Raw genomic sequence first — 15,986 nt, 5'->3', positions numbered from 1 at the left:
CCTTTCCCTTCAAAGAAGCCCCTTTCTCCCACTTTTACTGGAATCATAAGATCGCAGACATAGAGCAAGAAGGAAACTCAGAGGCTGTCAAGCTCACACACTTCATTTTACAAGTAGGAAACACTGAGGCACAGAAGCATTAAATTACTTTGAACTCAGATCTTCCTGGCTCCAAGTCCAGCACACTATGCAGCTATTCCATGCTATCTCTTTTTACTAGACAGCCACTCCACCAACTTCTTTCATTCCACCTTCCTGGGTGGGAAGGCTAAGGGCAGACATATTAAGAAGCATACTTCCACAAACCCAGCATTGTCTCTATCGTTTATTTTAGTCATCCATGGGGATTGAGCCACTGGGCTGCTAGGCTGGAGCCTAAACTCAAAAAAAAGGTCCCTTTTCTTACCCATCCATTTCAGTAATGTTGATCTTGCTCCTTCTTTAGCCATTACTGGACGGTGAAAGATTTCTTGGAGGTTGGTAGAAACTCCTACAGGTAGGAATGATGTGACAATAGAAACAACAAAAACCTGCAGGCAATGTAAATGTGAGCTTGTATTGACAACTGAGTAAAATTTCTCTCTCAAGAGATATTTCTCTTCCTTTTCCTTTATCTCAATCCCCAAGCTTTCCTGGTTAGGAAATAGACTGTCCTATTCAAAGAGAGAGGGATAGGTGATTTGAACTCTGGGTCTGTAGCAGTTCATAGAGAAAGGAACTGATTTAGGGAGGATTCTCTGGGAATCTAGAGAGAAGGGATTGAGGGGGTGAGCAATGTAGGTGGAGAATTCCTCGGGGAGAGATAATGGAAACTACATGATGAGAAGAGCACATCAAGGAGAGTTGACGAAGGCATGGGGAAGCCTAGGATAGTGGAGACAGAGTGGGGATTAGTATGGTGAGCTGGAAAACACTTGGAATTCCCAAGGTTTAAGATCACTCACTTTCTTGTTCATCTGTCTCTAGATCCTTATATTATGATATTGAGAGCTATCTTCTGTTTTTAGAAAGAAATTTAAGAAATGCTAATATCACACTATGGAACAAATAGTAGTTTGTATCTCTTAAGCTTTAATCTCAAAGCATTCTACAGTTATAATTTATCAACAGTGCTATTCTACTTCAAAGCAAGAAGAAACATAAAGGCAAAATAATTCATTAAAAATAATCTAAAATTTAAGGAAAATCAGGAACAGATTCCTGGGGCCATTTCATTCAATTTGTGCCTGAACAAGAATTTTCTCTCCAAGATATACAGTAATATACCTGGTCATCAAGCCTTTGCTTTTAGTCTCAGAGTCAGGGGAAGCTAATTCCCCAGGTCAATCTCTTCTATTTTTTGGATGGCAGTCAAGCAATTAACATGCAGGAGCCAGTTTGAATTAACTATGGTTAAATTTTCAGTATGACTGTCCCCTGGAAACTGGCAAAGACTATGAATAAGAGTTTAATTTATTGTTTTGATTATTGGCTAGACTTAAGAAAGTGATGAAGAAAATGGTAATAATGCAGATTTAACTAAAAGTATTATGGACACTTTTTTTTTTTCCCCTGGAGAGTCAGGTATTAAACATTTACCAGCACACTACTGTTTAACATGTACCTATTAGGCAATTCCCATCTCCCAGTATTGTGTTAAAAATTGGTGCTAAAATAAAGCAACAGTCAAGAAGACTTGAGTTCAAATTTGGCCTCAGATATTTACTAGCTGTGTAACTATGGGCAAGTCACTTAACTGGATTGCCTCTGTCAGTGCTGCATCTTTCATTTGCCCTCATCTCCCTGTAGGCGAGACTCTATTGAGGCAATCTAGATTAAATGATTAACCCAGAGTCATATAGCTAGTAAGTGTTAAGTTTCTAAGGCAGGATTTGAACTCAGGATCTCCCGACTTTAGAGCCTATACTTTCTTCACTGCTCCATCTAGCTGCCCACCCCCACCTCTCACCATTGCCTCTAAAAAAAAAAAAAAAAAGAATTGGTGATAAAAAGACAAAAATATTGTCCCTGTCCCAAAGGAGCTAACATTCTTATGGAGGGGAAAACATATAAATTAATATGTGTATGTGAATTATATAAACGTCAATAATTTCAGAGGGAAAGTGGGGGTTGGGGGAATCAGAGAAGGAAGACAGACTGGTCAGGATGGTGACCTTCCTGATAGGATTTGAAAGAAGCTAGGGAAATGGAGGCAGCTATAAAGAGGGTGAACTTCCTAGGCATGGGGAGCAGTCCCCCCCCCCCCAAAAAAAAGGCATGGTCAGATGGAATGTACAAGTAGGACAATAAACCATAGAGAGATGGGAGTAATGTTTAAGAAGGCTGTAAACATACACATTTGTGAATAAAAGTAGCCATCTCTAGAGAAGGAAATGGGGAAAGGGATTAAAAAAAGAAATTTACGTGACAACTTTACTATATATTTAAAAGGAATAGCAAGTTGTACATAATAGGTTTGCAGTTTCATGTGCAATCTTTTAAAAATGATTATACTGTGTTATAGAAATGCTTGTTTTATTTCATAAATTAACAATTAAATAACTTTTTAGAAGACTGGAAAGGTAGGAAGGGGCCAGATTGAGAAGGGCTTTAAATGTCAACCAGGATAATTTACATTTGTTCCTGAAGATAGTAGGGAATCACTGGAGTTTATCAAGTGAGGGTGGGTGGATTTTGGAATCAGACCTTTACTTTTAGAAAAATTTTTTGACAGCTGAGTGGAGGATGGATTAGGGGGTAGGAGAGAAACTCAAGGTGGGAAGACCAATTGGAAGACTGGGAACTTTCTTCTTACCCTAAGACTAAATTTGTCTCTGCAACTTCTATCCATTCATTGCTTTGTCCTCTGGGAAATGAACGCTGGGCTCTGCCTCCCTTTTAAGGTCTCCTTCCCCATGAAGGGCCAATCTCTTCCCTCCTCTAGCTGTGTATGAATATAATCATGTTTCATACCAGTTTGGGCCAGCTCAGGCCAGGTCAGAACTTCAACATTTTTCTTCTTATCTCCCCATAGCCTCCACTGGGCCCGAGAGATGCGTGCTCTCCCGGACCCCCCCATCTCTGGCCAGGGCCCAGGACACTGCTGTTACACAAGAATCCCCAAGATGGTTTTGGCTTTACCCTCCGGCACTTCATTGTCTACCCGCCAGAGTCAGCTGTGCACTGTGGTGTAAAGGTATGGGGATGGACCTGGAGTCGCTCTTTCCTAGAAACCAAGGGGTGACCTGTATCAGTGGGATACAGTGAAAAAGAACAAAAAAGTCATTGGTCACGGTCAAAAGATCTAGGTTCAAGTACTAGTTCTGATTTCTCTAAGCCTTGTTTTCCTTATCTATAAACTGGAGAATAGTGATACTTTTTTTGTTGTTTACAAAAGACAAGTTTATTGAGGTTTTAATCATCTATTTTGTATGTTCTTACAAGGGACTGATATTTTAATACATAATATAATGGCCAAAGTGTTTCTCTTTTGCATAAATGAAAAATTATTGCTTATTTCTTAACCTTTCTTGGTATTCATTCACTTGGCCATATCATAAATATTCTTGTGCTGACAGAGAGGGAAAGTGAGGGGGGTGGGATAAAGAGAAATGGGGAGAGGAGGAAAGGGAGGGAAAGATAGAGGGAGGGAGGGAGAAACTAAGTGGATTTCGTGCTGGACCTGGAGTCAGGGAGACTCATCTTCTTGACTTCAAATCAGACCTCAGATACTTCCTAGCTGTATGACCCTGAGCATACACTTCATCTGTTTGCCTCAGTTTCCTCATCTTAAAATAAGCTGGACAAAGAAATAACAAATTATTCTAGTATCTTTTTCCAGTATCTGTGACCCCAAATGTGTCACATAGGATTGGATTAAACAACAAGGGCCTTTTCAATTCTAATCCAAATTTTAAGGCCTGTGAGAGAATATATTGGGACAGTGGCTGATCCACAAGTTAGAGTCATAGGGCCTGGATTTGAATTCTGCATGGCAAGTCTGTCTTGGTCTCTGTTTCCTCATTTATAAAGTGAAAAAGGTTGGATTAAATGACCATGTTTTCTAGAGCAGAAATTCTTTGTTCTAGATTTCAGGTTCTCTTAGTTGGATGAAAGGTATAAGATCAAGTCTGGGAGCTTGGGGGCTGTGGGTGGAGACAAATGCAGCCTTCAAATGGAGGCAATACTCCTGCTACAGTGACAGGAGCAGGTTTATTTTGGAGTTTCAGAGTCAATTTGTGTCCTTTTCCACACCCTGGGGACTGGGATTAGCCCACACAGCTGTTGAGGGAGGGTTCCTCCTTTGAGGGGCTCCCATCCCACCTGCTAGAGGACAGGGGAATCAGATTACCCTGGCATATCTCTGGGTTTGAGTGAACCTATGTGTTGATTAATGTATATCTCTATCTGTGTGTTTCTCAGATGTCTTCTGTCTGAATGTCTCTCTAAATGTGTGAGAGTAGGGTTGGGGAATCAGGCTGGGGCGACTGAAGTTAGCGCACTGTTTCTAGGCAACCTAAGGATGCCAGTACTCTCAGGCTACCCTTTTAGGCTTTGATCTCTCTGGCTTTGCGCATTTCCCAGTCCCTTCCTACTACAGCTCCCCCATCCTCTGGCCACTTTCTCCAAGATTCTGCCCTCAGAGAAAATGCTCAATTGCTTCCTTTTCTCCTCTATCTTAAAAAGCATTATGTGTTGGAGTAGAGGAAAGATTGGTCCAAGCTCCATTTGAATAGTCTAACTTCTGGGGTTGGGAGACTGTGCCCTTTCTCTCCCTGGAGGCCTGTTCTGGGTTTGGGAAAGAGTCGGCCAGCCAGAGGCCAGTCAGGAGGAAGGCTCTGTTCCATCCTTGGTGCTTCCCACCTGACAGTGGTAGCCCAGAGGCAGCCCAGCTGTCTAAACGTATCTGTTTCTTCTTCCTACCCACTTCTGATGTTGTCAGCTCACATCAGTAACACTCCAAAAGAAAATAAGGATGGTACCCAAATTAGGCCCCTGCCCACTAGCAGTGACTGAAAATCTCCATTTCTCTGTTAATTTCCTCCCCTCCTGATCCCATTCATTAATACCCCTTTTCCTTTGGCTGCTCCCCAACAAGGCCCAAATCCATTCACATCTAGGTGATCACAGCAGATGCCTAATTAGTCCTCCCACATCTCCCCTCCACCTGCTTCACAAATTCTTCTTCTCCAAAACATGTTTTCATATTGCCCCTTCCTGACTCAAGAACCGAGGTGGCTCCTTATTATTACTACCTGATCAGGTAGTTAGAAATGCGGCTACTGTGCTTTCAAGCCCTGCCGCTCCCTCAGCCGCTGACCCTGTCTCATAAACTTAATCATTTGCTATTCCCCAATATAGATTCTGCTGGTCTCCTTTCTACATCTCAGTTTATTCTTATTTCTTCATGGTCTATTTCCCCAAGCAAGGGTGTCTATTTCCTATCTCCTTGCACAATAGATTTCAAATCCCCTTTTAGAGAAACTTTTGTGATCACTGTCCCCAGGCTCTCATCTCCCTATGAGTCTGTGCTCTTCCATAATTGATGCCGTACCCTTCATTTGCCCTCATCTCCCTGAACCTGAGATTCCGACTATATCCTGACTGTGCCTGACTCCCCATCAAAATGAGACTGTGTTTCCCTGTCACTCGGAGAGCTCCTTGAAAGAAAGGCCACATGGTGATGAAACTTGGGATAGAGGAGGGGGAGCAGAGATGTAATCTCTGACACTACTACCCCTCCCCTCCCAGGCTGCTCCACTGCACTCTTAATTTTCTGATTAGTTCTAATAGCAAGCTAGTAGCACGAATGAAGGAAGTAGGGAATCTGGATAGGCTGCATTACTTAGCTGCATGCTTCCTCTTTAAATGGTAGGAATTCCCCAGTTGGGTCTCAGCTACTCACCCCAATCTTTTTCTCCTCTTCCCGCAGGAGGAAGAGAATGGAAATCGAGGAGGTAAGGAGAGATCCCGTCTGGGACTGAAGAAGGGGTTTAAGATTGGGAACTGGGCTCTACTTCTTGAGTTCTTGTTATTTCAGTTTCTTCATCTTCTTCCATCTCTAGTATCTCTATTATCTCTCTTGGTCTTTGTGCCATATCCACCTCCTTTCTCTTTCTCTCTGTCTCTCTGTTTCTGTGTGTCTCTGTCTCACTCTGTCTCTATTTCTCTCTCTGTCTCTCTGTCTCTCTGTCTCTGTCTCACTCAGTGTCTCTATTTCTCTGTCTCTGTCTCTGTCTCTCTCAGTGTCTCTATTTCTATCTCTGTCTCTGTCTCTGTCTCTCTCAGTGTCTCTATTTCTATCTCTGTCTCTGTCTCTGTCTCTCTCTCTGTCTCTCTGTCTCTGTCTCACTCTGTGTTTCTATTTCTCTCTCTGTCTTTCTCTCTATTTCTGTCTCGGTCTCTCTCTCTCTCTCTCTGTCTCTCTCTCTCTCCCTCTGTCTCTGTGTGTCTCTGTATCTCTATTTCTCTCTCTGTCTCTCTCTCCTACTTTCCCCCCTCTCTCTCCCCCTTCCCTCTCTCTCCTCTTCCTCTATTTCTCTTTGTGGGCCATATCCATCCATCAGGAATGGGTCTCAGCTATGGGATATCTCCCTTTAAATATGGGCTGATGCTAGCATCTTCAGTTTCTGTCATTTGCCGACAGCATCTCTTCTTCCCCTTTACAAGTATGGGAATGTCACTTGCCATGTCAATCTGTGGCAAATTGAAATTTAAGATTCTCTGTCCCCAAGTCGCTGCCCATCCTGACCCCTGGTGGTCAAAATTGGGATAGAAATCTTAGAAACTGACATTCTCTTCATACAATTGATGAGGACTTGTTAAGCTATATTTCCTCTTTCTATTCACTCTAGCCATTCTGGGGAAACTCATCCCTAGTTCTGCCCTCGGGACACAAATATCCTATGTGTATTGGTGGGAGTAGGGGGAAGTACAGAAGATGGATTATGATTTTCCATAAGAAAAGACTGAATTTATTGATTCCGGGTAGTTAGGTGGAAATTTTGAGGTTGAGAAGGGGTGGGACTGAAATGATGATCTCATGAAGGTATCAGTGCACGTATTTGTGTCTCCCTCCCTCAATGGACATTGGGGTGGTCTAGTGCCTCCTTGGAAAGTCCAGTGCTGGGATCGGGGGACTTTCTGTTTTATGTCTTTCTGTTCCTATGTCTCTGTGTCTCCCTGTATTACCCACCACCATCCCTAGCCCGGAATGTGCACATCTCCATAGTACAATAGAATAAGGGCTGCATTGGAAACTAGAAGACTGGGTTTGAATCCCTCTCCTTGTCACTTGCTACCTGGGTGATCTGGGCAAATAAACTAACCTCTCCAGGCTTATTTATCACCTATTACAGGGGGAGGGAAACCTTTTTTTCTGCCAAGGGCCATTTGGATATTAATAACATCATTTGCCGGCATACAAAATGATCAACCTATAAATTTCAAGCAGTGAGAGATTGTTGTACCTAGCTTTCAGCTCAGGACCTATGAATATCTTAGAGAATGATTTTTTGGATCTTATGCAGCCTGGAAATTCGCCACCCCCGATCTATAGAATAAGTGGGTTAGACTAGATCAGAGGTCCTTCATTTTTTTTTGTGTTATCGAATCCCTCTGGTTCTGGTGAAACCTAGAGGCACTTTCTCACAAATTATGTTTTTAAGTACATAAAATAAAATACCTAGGATTACAAAAGAAATCAATTCTATTGAAATAAAGATGTTCCTGATAGCTATCTACAACTCCTTTGGGAAGGATTCTGTAGATCCCAGGTTAAAAACCTTTGGACTAGATTGCTAAATCTCTGCTCCTGTAATCTTTTGAATATTTTTGCATTTTAGTGTCTACCTATAGTTCTTGTATATGTGTTCGTGTCTCTCTGTATTTGTATGTTCTCTTGCGTATTTTTGTGAGTTCCCGTGTGTTCTCTCTATGTGTGTGGCTACATGTCACTGTGTGTGTATGTGTTCTACTAAGTATACCTCTGGGTATGTGTGACCCTCGGCCCCCAACCCCCAGCTAACCTGGCCACTGCCTACCAGGGCCCTCCCTCCGGAGCCACCTGGAGCCCATGGACACCATCTTTGTCAAGAATGTGAAGGATGATGGCCCTGCCCACCAAGCTGGGCTTCGGACAGGTGAGTGAGGTGCCGTGCACTAGGCTCTCTCAATTGGGAACTGCCTTACTCCTGCTCTAATGCTCATGATGCTTGAGGAGACTATCTCCTGGACTTGATGAAATCAGCTCCTATATGCTCCCACACCAAATAAATAATGATTTTCCCCTTGTTTGGTTAGAATGGAGTCCTAACTTCAAGGGTGGGAGACCTGGGATGAGGGAGAGCAAGGGGGCCTGGATTTGACCCCTGTTGAGGAAGAGGTTTTGCTACCCATCCCTCAAATGAATCTTTCATGGGGGAATGAAGCAAGATGAAAGAGTCTACAACATGTTCTGAGAGACAATTGGGATTGCCAGCAAGGGATGGAGTGTGTCTCCCTAAACCCCACACCCAAGAAGTTCATGTAGGTCAGATTCTTAGTCTCGCCATCTCCCCCTCCCCCATTCCCTACCCCGACCTGTATCATCAGGAGACCGGCTGGTGAAAGTGAATGGGGAGAGCATCATCGGGAAGACCTATTCACAAGTTATTGCACTGATCCAGAACAGGTGAGTAGTCCCTTCCCTCCATAACCTGAGTAAATCTAAGCCCTGCCTTCCCCTCCCTCAAATCAAATCATTATTTACTAGCCCACCGTCTCAGGCACTGGGCTAAGCACTCAGTCCTTGTGCTCAAGGGGTTTACAGACTAATGAGGAAGAAAGCAAACAAACCATATATCCAGAGAAAGCTATAAATAGGAAATAATTAACAGAAAGAAGGTATTAGAATTAAGAGCGGTTGAGAAGGCTTCCTGTAGAACTCAGCTTCTTAAACTGTGGTGCATGACCCCATATTGGGTCTCATAGCTGAATGTGGGAGGGGTCACAAAATTATGCTATACCTATATACCTGGGATCCTGTAAGCATTTCTTGGGTGAAAAGGGGTTGTGAGTGGAAAAAATTTAAGAAGTCCTTTGTGGAAGATGAAATTGTAGTTGGGCTTAAAGAAAGTCAGGGAAGTCAGTGTATGGAGATGAGGAGGAAGAACATTCCAGGCATGGGAGACAGCCAGAGGAAATATCTGAAGCCAAGAGATGGAGTGTTTTGTTCTTAGAGCATTTTGCAAGAGGCTCGCTCCTGAGTATCTGGGGCATCCTGTATTCCCAGACAGGCCTTTTTCGTCCCTCCCTTTGCCCTGGTGTGTGTGTGTGTGTGTGTGTGTGTGTTTAGAGGTGGAAACCAATGGTATGGGCTGATCACCTTCCCCTGCCTCTACAGTGATGATGCCTTGGAACTCTCCATCATGCCCAAGGATGAGGACATCCTCCAGCTGGTGAGTTCCTGTTCCTTGACCCTTTCTCTAGGTAGGGAGATTGCCTGGCTAGATGAGATAGCTGAGATGTCAAGATCTAGCCCCTCCTCTTAATGTCTTTCCTTTTTTCCCATTAGCACAGCAAGAGAGTGAAGAAAGAAAGGGTTAACCCAGGGGGGGAGGGCTGCTTGAGGACTGCCCAGCTCCCCCGCTACCAGGGCGTCTCCCAGGGGGTGGTCTAGGTATTGATTGTCTCATTGAGGGCAGCCACGAAGAGGTCTGCCTGGGTAGCCTCCATTAGGAGATACTGGTACAAGGCCAGATTCAAGAAGGCCTTTGGCCATTCCACAGACCCCTCCCTAGTGAAGAACCCTTCCTTGCCCCCTTTTCTCCGTCCCACCTTCCCCCAGTGGGTGAGACTCTCCAGGAGACCAATCCAAGATGCTCCTCTCCAGTCCTTCCCTTGTCCACACACAGATCTTCATCCTGGCAGGGGCAAAGACTCTCTCCAACAGTAAAAGGGGTGAGGGGGAATGTTGTCCATGATGTCAGGCTTTTCCCTCTGCTTGCCTAAGCCTGGCGACAAAACCTTCTGCTCATCTATTTCTGTCTTATGGGTAACTCAGCTCAGTCCCCAACTTCATGCTCGCGGGGCACAGTGTCAGTCTGATTTCTGCTAAAGCCCCTCTGAGAGGGAAGAAAGCAATGGAGGCCGTCCCCGGCTCTGGGGGGGAATTTATATGTCCTGCAGTGTGGCTCTCCCGCTTCCTCAACATACTCAAAGTCATATAATCATGATCACAGGATTCCTAGTGACCTAGATAACTCTTTGCCCTTGGAGTGGGGGGAGGCTTTTGAAAAGAGGAGGGATTAGAAGCAGTTGTGGCTCTCCCGCTTCGGCCTTCGTCTCCCTATTTTTATAAAGGCTCAGAGAGATTAAGTGATTCACCCCAAATCATGAAGCATGGAGTCAGAATCCAAGCTCCTCCCAGGACACCCCTCCCTAATCTTGTGGGGCTCTGGGTCGGGAGGAGAAACAAAAGTGTTGCCCCAGATTTGGGGGGAGAGGAGAGGAGAGAGTGTGAGGAAGGATGGAACACGGAGGATAGGGTCCCGGGGCGAGTTCGCGAGAGTGGGGGTGGGCACTGTGCGAAGTATTGGCATTTTACAGGGTGGCACCTTCCCCCTTGTGCCAAGCATAGTGAGGGGAGGAGCCAGCTTGCATAGTATGAGGGATGGTGTGGAGGATCCTGGTGCCCACCCGGAAGGGGTGGGCAGGGAGCACCAGATGTCAGTATTTGGATGCTGGCCACTCTTCTGTCTTTCCACCCCCCACCTCTTACCTCCCCCCCCCCCCAATTCTTCAACCACCGGCAGGCCCAGGAGGGTGGGGCCCAAGCATTCCTGTGGTTGGGAGCCAATACTGCCAACCAATCAGGGCGCGAGCAGCCACTGACGCCACCACTCGACACTGTCTAGCCCCCTCCCCCCTCCGCTCCCCCCCCCTCCCGGCTACCTCCCCCCACGTCCCGGTCTCAGAGCCAGGGTGGGGGCCCGGCCAGGGAGAGCAGGGCCTGAGAGGGAAGACTGAGGAGCGGGCGCCGGGCCTCAGCCGGTTAGTGAGGGCGGAGCCGAGGGGGACCCGGGAAGGGAGGGGGATCTGGGAGTGGGGAGGCGATGAGCAGAGGAGGCGTGGTCAGGATGCTGTGATGTGGGGAGCCGGCAGGATGGCCGGGAGCAGAGGTATGTGTGTGTTTGTGTGTGCGCCCTTGTGTGTTTGCCAGGGGTGTGTTGGTGTCTGTTGGTGCGCTTCAGGGAGTGTCTCGCTGTGATAGTGTGTGTGTGTGTGTGTGTGTGTGTGTGTGTGTGTAGCCGCCCCCCCCCCCGACCCCCGCTATACCGCCCCACGGTATTATTTCCCTAGAAAAGGTCCCTTATGGGCCGCTAGGGAGGGGCCAGAGGCCCGCAGCTGGTCGGGAGCCCCCGGGCCGCTTCTGGCCGAGGCTGCCGGGGTCCCTCCGTCCTGGGGCCGCCTCCTTTTTTGGCCGGGTGAGGGCCGGCTCTGTCACTGCTCAGCAATGCAGCGCCAGCCTCAGTCTTGGAGCCAAATTCCAGAAGGGGGGGGGTTAGAATAGAGGGGGGGCGGGCCTGCCAAGCCCCTCAGCCAATGCTGGCCCGGGAGCGGAGCGCGAGCTGCGAGAGAACAGGAGATGGGAAAGTCTGAGATCAGGAGACTTCACATTCCCTCCCTCTTTCCTTCCCCGCTTCCCCTCCATCCTAGGAATCATTTACGCCAACAGTAAGAGGACAGAGGTTTTTGGTTCCCTGCCGGAGCCAGAGGAACAATCTTTTCTCCCCTAGCTGCCCCTTCCTCCTCCCGGTCTCCATCCCGGGCTTCTTGAGGTCCTCCTCCCCACCCCAACCCCTCTTTCTACCTCTGGAAGCTAGGTTGCATTTCTGAAGGGGCTTTAGGCTCTCTAAGAAGGGTGTGTATGGCCCCATTATCCTGAGGAGCAGAGCAGGGTTATTTCTGGGGGAAGAGGATGGCAGAGCAAATGTGAGCTCTTGGTTGCCAGCAACAGCTTTTGGCTTAAGCCTGAAAAGAGCCACACGGTAAACATGATTGGCCCCATGTTGGTTTTCTAGTACTTCATATTGGATTTGTACTTCTTCCTTCCCTGGAACGCAGCAGACCTCTCCTTTCCCTCCCCTGCTCCCCCAACCCATCTCCATCTTCCCCCAAAGTAGCTTCCACGTATCTCTGTAATAAAAATAATAACCATCGTTTATATAGGGCTTGCAACATATTTTACATGTGTTATTTCATTTGATCCTGACAAGAGCCCTGGGGGTTAGGTGCTATTATTATCCTTGTTTTACAGAAGAGGAAATTGAGACTCAGAGATGGTAAATGACTTGCCCATGATCACCCAGCTAGTAATTGTCTGAAGCAGAATTTGGACTCTGGTCTTCCTGATTCCACTAGGCCGGCTCTGCCTAGACAAATGACCAGTTGGACTTTGCTGACCTCTTTCCCTTCTTCCTGTCACTCCCCTCAGGCTTATTCCCAGGATGCCTACCTAAAAGGGAACGAGCCATATTCTGGAGAAGCCCGGAGCATCCCAGAGCCACCGCCACTCTGTTACCCGCGAAAGACCTACGCGTCACAGCCCCGGGCCTCGTCCCGGGTCACCATGGTGTCTGAGCCCCACTCGGCACCCCCCACCGACCACTGGCGCCCTTCCCCCTGGAGTGAGCCTGGCTACCGGGCCCCATCGTCCTGCCCCCACCCAGACAACGCCTCTTTTGGGATGAGCCAGCCGCGCCCCAATCCTAGTGCCTTTCCCCGCCTTGCTCCTGATCCTCGGACTTCCCGTGCCTTCCAGGACCCTGGGGTCCGGGCACCCCCAAGCAAACTGGAATGCCAGCAGGCACTGTCCCACTGGCTGTCGAATCAGGTGCCTCGGAGGAGTGGAGAGGGGCGGTGCCCAGTTATGCCCCCTCGCGCTCGAAGTGTCTCCCAGGACCGGCTGGGAGATGTTGTGGCCCATCGACCGTGGCCCTGCTCTGCCTCCCAGGATACCCTGTGTCATCTGGGGCACGAGGGATGGCATCGAGCCCGATCCGACGACTACCTAGGCCGCTTTGTCCGCTCCGCTGAGGCACTGGGGCCGGGGACACTGGTGTCTCCCCGGTTTGAGCACTCTGGGTGGGTGCCCCAACGTACGCCAACCCGACCCCCGACCTGCCTGCCCCAGGACCCCCCAGGACCGAAGCCCCCAGCTCAGCCCACTCATCCCAGCTTGGATGATGCAGGTTACATTGGGTACCGAAGTTATAGCCCCTCTTTTCAGCGCCGGACTGGTCTTCTTCAGGCCCTTTCTTTCCGGGACTCTCCCTTTGGAGGGCTACCTACCTTCAATCTCCCCCAACCATCTGCCCCACATTCAGCTGAGTCCTCAGAGCCACTCAGGGTTACACGGCCAGAGCCTAACACCCAGCCACCAGAGCTGCCCCCCGAAGAGCGGAGGGAGGAGGTGGTTCTCCGACAGAAACCACCCACTGGGCGCAAGGCTCAGCAGCCTTCCCCGAGGCAGATGAACTTTGGGTTTGGTGATGAGACCTCAGAACCTGAGTCAAGCGGGCAAGGAGAACATCCAAGCAGGAAGGTGGCCCCCTTGGCAGCTGCTGAAGACTCACTGGCATCCATTCCCTTCATAGGTGAGTGGGGGCTGCTATGGGGCAGGATGGGAGAAGAGGAAATTCTTCTCCATCCTGTTCCCTTTTCCCCAGCTTCAGTAGTCAGAGATTTGTTCTTGCTGATGATAGATGAGCCAGAGGAAGGGAGAGAAAAATTTTTTGCCCTTGAGAAGCTTCCAGCCTGACATGATGATGATGATAATGATGATGATGATGATAGCAACTAACATTTCTATAGTGCTTACTATGTGTCAAGTGCTGCTAAAGCACTTTAAAATTATTATTTCACTTGATCCTCATAATAACCCTGGGAGGTAAGTGCTATCATTACCCTCATTTTACAGATGAGGAAATTGAGACATAAAAGATTTGCCCAGTAAAGTCTGAGGCTGGATTTGAATTCAGGTGTTCCAGGTGCCAGGCTCCGCACTCTATCCATTGCATCATCTAGCTACACAGCTAGTGAGATGAGATCCATTCCTTAGATGTGATGGATTAGATAATGTCTAACTGGTATGTCAGAGACATCAGAGAGAACCAACTTGGAGAGACTTCACCCTTGAGGAGGGACAGGAGGGAAGGGTGCATGATGAGCTAGGCTAAGGTCTCCTTTCCCACTTTTCCTGCTTTTATCCTTCTGAAGATGAGCCTACCAGCCCCAGCATTGACCTAAAAGCCAAGCATGTACCAGCCTCAGCCGTTGTGTCCAGTGCCATGAACTCTGCCCCTGTGATGGGCACCAGCCCATCCTCCCCAACCTTCACCTTTGCCCTTGGCCGCCACTACTCACAAGACTGCAGTGAGTACCTGTACCTATCCTCGTTGTACCCAAAGCTTACTTCCTAGTCTGCTCACTACTTGATTTATTGATTTTATTCCTTGATGTCTATGAAAGTTGCAATCTGATTTCTTTTGGACCCATTGTCTGGTTTTCAACTGCTCCCTCGGGTGCTTTCCATCCTTCTTGGGTGTAGAGCTCGGTGGTCATTTTCACCTCCAGATCAGAGATGCTGATGTGGGAACACTGGGAGGTAGTCTGCTACCTGGGGGGAGAAAGAGGGAGGAACAAGAAGGAGGGGAGGAAGAGGGAGCCCTCAGATGTGCCCCCAACCCAAAATGTATCTACTGGGGATGGGTATTACAGGCAGCATCAAGGCCGGCCGACGATCATCCTACCTTCTGGCCATCACCACCGAGCGTTCCAAGTCATGTGATGATGGCCTTAACACTTTCCGGGAGGAGGGCAGGATACTCCGGTAAGTCACCCAAGGTTACCCATCCTCAGTTGTACCCCATGCCCAGTCATGTACTCACTGCTGCTTATACTGCTTGGGTAGGGCAAGGACAGAGGCACTTTCGGAGTACTGGATATGGAATCAAAGGATTTAAATCCTTGGTTTCAAATCCTTGCAGTCATTGGGTCTATCAGCAGATCACCCCCTTCTCTAGGTCTTAAGTTCCTTATTTGTAGAATGAGCAAAGCAGATCTCAGGTAACCTCTGCGATCTCTTGGTTCAGAGACCCACCGAACCTGGTTCCTCTCCCCATGGGAGGGCAGTATTCTATTCACAGAACTCCTGAATCTTTTGGGAGTCCAGAGAAAAGTAGGTGGTAAAAGTCAGACTTGCCTTCCCCTTATCCCATTCTTCCTCCCTCACACGCCAGTACTTCTTTCTCCAGACGACTCCCTAATCGAGTGCCCAGCCTTCGAATGCTGCGAAGCTTCTTCACAGATGGGGTAAGCTGCTGGAGACGGGAAGGGTCACAAGTGATGGAGTAAACCGAGGGAGGTGGGAAAGGTCACAAGTGATGGAGTAAACTGAGGGAGGTGGGAAGGGTCACAAGTGATGGAGTAAGTGGAGGGAGGTGGGAAGGGTCCCAAATGATGGAGTAAGCTGAGGGAAGTGGGAGAGGTCACAAGTGATGGAGTAAACTGAGGGAGGTGGGAAGGGTCACAAGTGATGGAGTAAGTGGAGGGAGGTGGGAAGGGTCTCAAATGATGGAGTAAGCTGAGGGAGGTGGGAGAGGTCACAAGTGATGGAGTAAGCTGATCCCTCAGGTGGGAAGGGCCAAAAGAGATGGGATAAAGGAATCGATAAAAGAGCTTTGGACCCAAGCTTTCCCACTTGGTCAGTCTCTGTAACCTATAACCTTACTTTTGCTGGGCCTCAATCTCCCCACTGTAACATGTTTCTGAAATCTACTCTACTCCCTTCTTATATACATTAGATACAACTGGGAGAAATGGGCTTATCTTTGGTCTATTTTTTTTTAAGGGTCTTGATGATAGATGTTAGGGAAAGCAGTTATTTTCTGCTTTCACTTTCTTCTTGATGGACTTTTGTTTAACTCTTTGCTGACCTTGTTACCTGCTCTGCTAACCTAACTCCT

General features: G+C 47.8%; 1 protein-coding gene across 7 annotated transcripts in view; it reads left to right on the top strand.

The window, feature by feature from the left end:
- The window catches only part of ARHGAP23 (Rho GTPase activating protein 23), a 125,386-nt gene that overhangs the window by 56,933 nt on the left and 52,467 nt on the right, over positions 1 to 15,986 (top strand). For 4 of the 7 annotated variants that reach the window (XM_051994673.1, XM_051994672.1, XM_051994671.1 and 1 more), the window contains 9 exons: positions 3,014 to 3,175; positions 5,912 to 5,936; positions 8,025 to 8,120; positions 8,572 to 8,650; positions 9,362 to 9,416; positions 12,455 to 13,616; positions 14,239 to 14,394; positions 14,740 to 14,851; positions 15,276 to 15,333. In XM_051994673.1, the coding sequence (XP_051850633.1) occupies positions 3,014 to 3,175; positions 5,912 to 5,936; positions 8,025 to 8,120; positions 8,572 to 8,650; positions 9,362 to 9,416; positions 12,455 to 13,616; positions 14,239 to 14,394; positions 14,740 to 14,851; positions 15,276 to 15,333 (1,905 nt within the window). Of the gene's footprint in view, positions 1 to 3,013; positions 3,176 to 5,911; positions 5,937 to 8,001; positions 8,121 to 8,571; positions 8,651 to 9,361; positions 9,417 to 10,923; positions 11,011 to 11,074; positions 11,139 to 12,454; positions 13,617 to 14,238; positions 14,395 to 14,739; positions 14,852 to 15,275; positions 15,334 to 15,986 lie in introns of those variants that run through there. The other 3 variants (XM_051994674.1, XM_051994676.1, XM_051994675.1) reach the window with 3 other exon arrangements.

This window comes from Antechinus flavipes, chromosome 4 (genome assembly GCF_016432865.1).
Source record: "Antechinus flavipes isolate AdamAnt ecotype Samford, QLD, Australia chromosome 4, AdamAnt_v2, whole genome shotgun sequence".
Classification (NCBI taxonomy): domain Eukaryota; kingdom Metazoa; phylum Chordata; class Mammalia; order Dasyuromorphia; family Dasyuridae; genus Antechinus; species Antechinus flavipes.
The sequence above is the reverse complement of the archived record's forward strand: the minus strand, read 5'-3'. Positions and strand labels throughout refer to the sequence as shown.